The 5,000-nt window shown below is 41.9% G+C and overlaps 1 protein-coding gene across 1 annotated transcript in view; it reads right to left on the bottom strand.

Annotated features, from left to right (window-relative positions):
• The window catches only part of nectin4a (nectin cell adhesion molecule 4a), a 61,212-nt gene that overhangs the window by 22,846 nt on the left and 33,366 nt on the right, over positions 1-5,000 (bottom strand). Inside the window, exons 4-5 of the mRNA XM_063186942.1 lie at positions 1,454-1,567; positions 154-318 (exon numbers count right to left, since the gene is read on the bottom strand). Of these exons, the coding sequence (XP_063043012.1) occupies positions 154-318; positions 1,454-1,567 (279 nt within the window). The remainder of the gene's footprint in view (positions 1-153; positions 319-1,453; positions 1,568-5,000) is intronic.

The following is a 5,000-nucleotide window of genomic DNA, read 5'->3' as shown; positions in this document are numbered from 1 at the left end:
TACTTACAGAGGACAACAATCCTGTTTGCTATTCGCTGTGGCTGGGTGAATGGGAACCAATCAGAGAGGTATTTACTTACAGAGGACAACAATCTTGTTTGCTATTCGCTGTGGCTGGCTGAATGGGAACCAATCAGAGAGGTATTTACTTACAGAGGACAACAATCCTGTTTGCTATTCGCTGTGGCTGTGTGAATGTGGGGTGCCACACGAGGCAGTCGAGCTGGCGCCCGTCCAGGCTGCGTAGGGGGTGGAGAGAGAAGACGCTGGACACCGTGCGGGCATCCACACTCCTGTTCTGACCCTGGCCTGCAACATCTGGAGGTAAACAACAACAAAAATAACTTATATTATAACAATAACATACGGATTATAACATATTATAATGTATTTATATAGCACAGTACGTCCACACTCCTGTTCTGACTCTGGCCTGCTTCATATGGAAGGAAAGAAAGTAAGTAAGTTTTAAAGATGCACTATGTAGGATTGTGTTCAGAGTATGGATTGCAGCTATGCTGGTCATTTCAACTATGGTCTTTTGACGAATATTTATAAAGTACTAAACTAAAATGTACTATACAGTAAGTTTTGCAGCTTAAAATTTGATTTTCTGAAAATTCAAAAATGGCAGACATGGAGATGATCCACCTTTTCATGTATGAAAACCGAAAATTTCCCATTTTCATATCTGGAAGTAAAGTGAGTTTTAGGTACGTAACCTCTAAAGGTAATGATATACAGGGCAAAGTTTTGAAAAATGTTGCCGGGCAAGAACATGTCTCTTAATTTTCTGGTAAAATGATTAAAACATGTGTTCTGTTGCTGATACAAGTTCTCTTGATCAAAGTGTAGTAGTGATTAAAAGTCCACACAACATTTTCCAGCACCGTCGCCCAAAAACTTTGCTCAAAAGTTGCCCTGTGTATCATCACCCTAAAAGTGTACCAGTAGGCTACTTTCTCATGTGTTTGGACATTGTGAGTTCCAAAGAATGTTGGGCTCCATAGAATATAATGTAGAATTATAGAACCTTGCATTGTTGTAGAACACATATTTTTCAGGGCTCTAAATTAACTTTTTCCCTCACCAGCCAAAATGGAGACTAGATGTTGTATGTAATCTTACTAGCCAAACACACACTCACTTGTATGTCAAAGTGGATAGTAACTTGATCATTTCTACCAGCCAAACTGAAATTGTACCAGCATTTGGCCGGTTGGCTGGTGTTAATTTAGAGCCCTACACATTTTTGTGCAGAATGTTCTGACACTTACACCGCCAAAAGATCAATCTTTTAGCAAATACTGAATGTGTAGGCATACCTGTGGACCAGGTGAGGCAGGGTTGAGGCCAGCAAATAAAGTTATCATTATTATTATTATTATTATTATTATTATTATTATTATTATTATTATTATTATTATTATTATTATTATTATTATTAATGTACCTGTGGACCATGTGAGGCGCGGTTGAGGCCAGCCTACAGAGCGACACGTGGCTGCTGCTCGAAACGTCTGGCCTTCAATCAGCTGCACAGGCTCTATATTGGAGATGGGACGACCTGAGGGGAGAGAGAAATACAACAGAGAGAGAGAGAGAGAGAGAGAGAGAGAGAGAAAGAGAAAGAGAGGCATGTCAGACACACAGGTGTGTACAGAGAGAGAGAGAGAAGAGAGGAGAGAAACAACAGAGAGAGAAAGAGAGAGAGAGAGAGAGAGAGAGAGAGAGAGAGAGAGAAGAGAGGAGAGAAACAACAGGGAGAGAAAGAGAGTGAGTGAGAGAGAGATGAGACAGAGAGTGAGAGGAGAGAGGTATGTCAGACATACAGCAGTGTCCCAACCAGGTGCCCATGTACCACAAGGAGTATGTGAGCACACTGCAGGAGGTTTGAGGAGTACGTGAGCACACTGCAGGAGGTTTGAGGAGTACGTGAGCACACTGCAGGAGGTTTGAGGAGTACGTGAGCACACTGCAGGAGGTTCGCTTTATGTGAGCACACTGCAGGAGGTTTGAGGAGTACGTGAGCACACTGCAGGAGGTTTGAGGAGTACGTGAGCACACTGCAGGAGGTTTGCTTGTTGAATATTTACAAATGTACCGGTATGGAGCCGAGTCACATTAAGTGATCTAGAGGTTACACGAGACAAAAAAGGTTGGAGACTATGTTAGAGATGGGCCGCACTGAGGGGAGACAGGTATAATAATAATAATAATAATAATTGTATTTGTATAGCACTGTGTCATACAAGGCATGTAACTCAAAGTGCTTAACAAATGGGAAAAAACACAATTGCTAGAGATGGATTTAAAAGGAGAGGTATAGAGGAGAGGCAGAAATAGCAGGAGGGCAGAGGAAGAAGAGATAGATAGAGATCGTAGAGTCATAAGGTCAACGTAGGTTAGGACCAGGATTCTTAGATGCGTAAGGTCTATAGTGGCTGGGCCTAGCACAAGTCATAGATAGTCACACAGAGATTGGGCGCTCAGGTGTGGCCCCTGGTGGCATCAGGGGTGAGGAAAATAGAGGTATAAATATACATTACAAGAGAGAAACAGGCCCAAATAGACATGAGAGAGAGGAGTAATCATAGAGAGAAACAGGGAGAGAGGGACCACGGATGCAAATTAGCTTTGTAGCTAACTCTGGTACTGGAGTTGTCCTGTACATGGCCCCTGTCAAATAAACCACTAAACTAAACTAAACTAAACTAAACTAAACTAAACTAAACTAAACTAAACTAAACTAAGCTAAACTAAGCTAAACTAAACTAAGGAGGGGACAGGGAGGATTAGGGCAGTCATGGGTGAGCGGTTAGGGCGTCAGACTTGCATCCCAGAGGTTGCCGGTTCGACTCCCGACCCGCCAGGTTGGTGGGGGGAGTAATCAACCAGTGCTCTCCCCCATCCTCCTCCATGACTGAGGTACCCTGAGCATGGTACCGTCCCACCGCACTGCTCCCCATGGGGCGCCACTGAGGGCTGCCCCCTTGCACGGGTGAGGCATAAATGCAATTTCGTTGTGTGCAGTGTGCAGTGTGCACTTGTGTGCTGTGGAGTGCTGTGTCACAATGACAATGGGAGTTGGAGTTTCCCAATGGGCTTTCATTAAAAAAATGACTGTGGTTGTGAAACACCTTGTCTTGACACATCAGCTGACACTAGATAATGATGTGTGTCATTTTAATGAAGTGTGTCATTTGAAACTTCACATAACCTTCCACCTACACTGACATTTCTTTGTCATTTTAAACACTTAATCTTCTTACAGCAGTCACAGTTTATCCTCTGTGCTGACTGCAGGTAATCTAACACACAAAGTGGTGCCAGATGGAAAAGGCTGAACTATCGTACCGAAACCCCAAAATTATCGTTTTTTGGGTGGTTTCTGGGAAGACATTATCGTTCAAGAACCAAATGGTTGTTTCAAGACAACTAAATTAACTGAATGAGAACTCTGAAATGATCATTCATCATGTTTGTTTGGTCGTTCAGAGGACAAAACTGACAAAATTATGTTACAAATTAGGGCTGGGCAATATGACGATATATATCGTTATCGTGATATAAAAGTCTATTTCGTGACCTTTCTCCTATATCGTTTATATCGTGATAGTAATTTTATCAGTTGTATACAATTGAATATCATTTAATTACATTTCATGTTGTCACAATACACACTATAAGTTCATGTAACTGTAAAAATAACAATAAAAAGATCCATTTTAAAGACAGCTTGTTTTGCGACATGAGAAAATAAAGAGCAAATAAAGAGAATAACTGAAGACATATGTAATTGTGCTATATCGTGATATATATCGTTATCGTGATATAAAGTAATTCATATCGTGAACTCTGAAATGATCATTCATCATGTTTGTTTGGTCGTTCAGAGGACAAAACGGACAAACTTATGGTACAAGTACGATTACTATGTCAGAACGCTACAAAGGACTTTTAGAAAAAGCACAACAATTACCTCCTCTTAATGTATGTTCTCTACAAGTCTTCTGTTGTCCAGTCTTGCACTTTAAATGTCTGTATGAGCACTGTCTATGTCCATACTGTCTTATGTCCATGTATGAGTACTGTCTATGTCTATACTGTTTATGTCCTTACCTAGCTTAGTCTATGTCTGCATGGGAAAGCAAGAAACGTAATTTCAAATTCTTTGTATGACCAGTGCATGTAAAGAAATTGACAATAAAACCAACTTGACTTGACTTGATTACATTACACTTGGTTGATGTTTTTACCCAAAGCAACTCCAGTTGTTATGGGCAGGGTATTGGTTACAGTTGTTATGGACAGGGTATTGGTTACAGTTGTTATGGACAGGGTATTGGTTACAGTTGTTATGGACAGGGTATTTGTTACAGTTGTTATGGACAGGGTATTGGTTACAGTTGTTATGGACAGGGTATTGGTTACAGTTGTTGGTTATAGCAATGTGGGGTTAGGTGCCTTGCTCAAGGGTATTGGTTACAGTCCCTGGAGCAATGTGAGGTTAGGTTCCTTGCTCAAGGGCACTGCAGCCATGGCTGGAGGTGTAGGGAGAGGTCAGGTGGGATTCAAACCTACAACTACCCAAGTTGACCAAAGGTGGGATTCAAACCTACAACTCCCTTGATTAACAATGCGCATCTGGCAACACTGAAAACACTGCAGCCTCTGACTACCTGCTACCTGGTCGCCCTCGGCAACCACCTACAGCAACAACAGGTTCATCAGAGGGCAATAAGGGAACTCTCAAATCAAATGTCAAAGCGTTTAAAGGAGGAACCTTTTAAGACAGACACAGGGTGTTTAGAGGAGTGATGTTTTGAGAGAGAGAGAGAGAGAGAGAGAGAGAGAGAGAGAGAGAGAGAGAGAGAGAGAGAGATCATTCAGGTATTCAAGTCTTCAAAGCAGTGAAAGGAGTGATGTTTCGATTGAGAGAGAGAGAGAGGGTGGGGTGAGAGAGAGAGAGAAAGAGAGAGAGCGAGCGAGAGAGAGAC

This window comes from Engraulis encrasicolus, chromosome 21 (assembly GCF_034702125.1).
Source record: "Engraulis encrasicolus isolate BLACKSEA-1 chromosome 21, IST_EnEncr_1.0, whole genome shotgun sequence".
Taxonomy (NCBI): Eukaryota; Metazoa; Chordata; class Actinopteri; order Clupeiformes; family Engraulidae; genus Engraulis; species Engraulis encrasicolus.
This window is presented reverse-complemented; position numbering and strand designations above follow the sequence as displayed.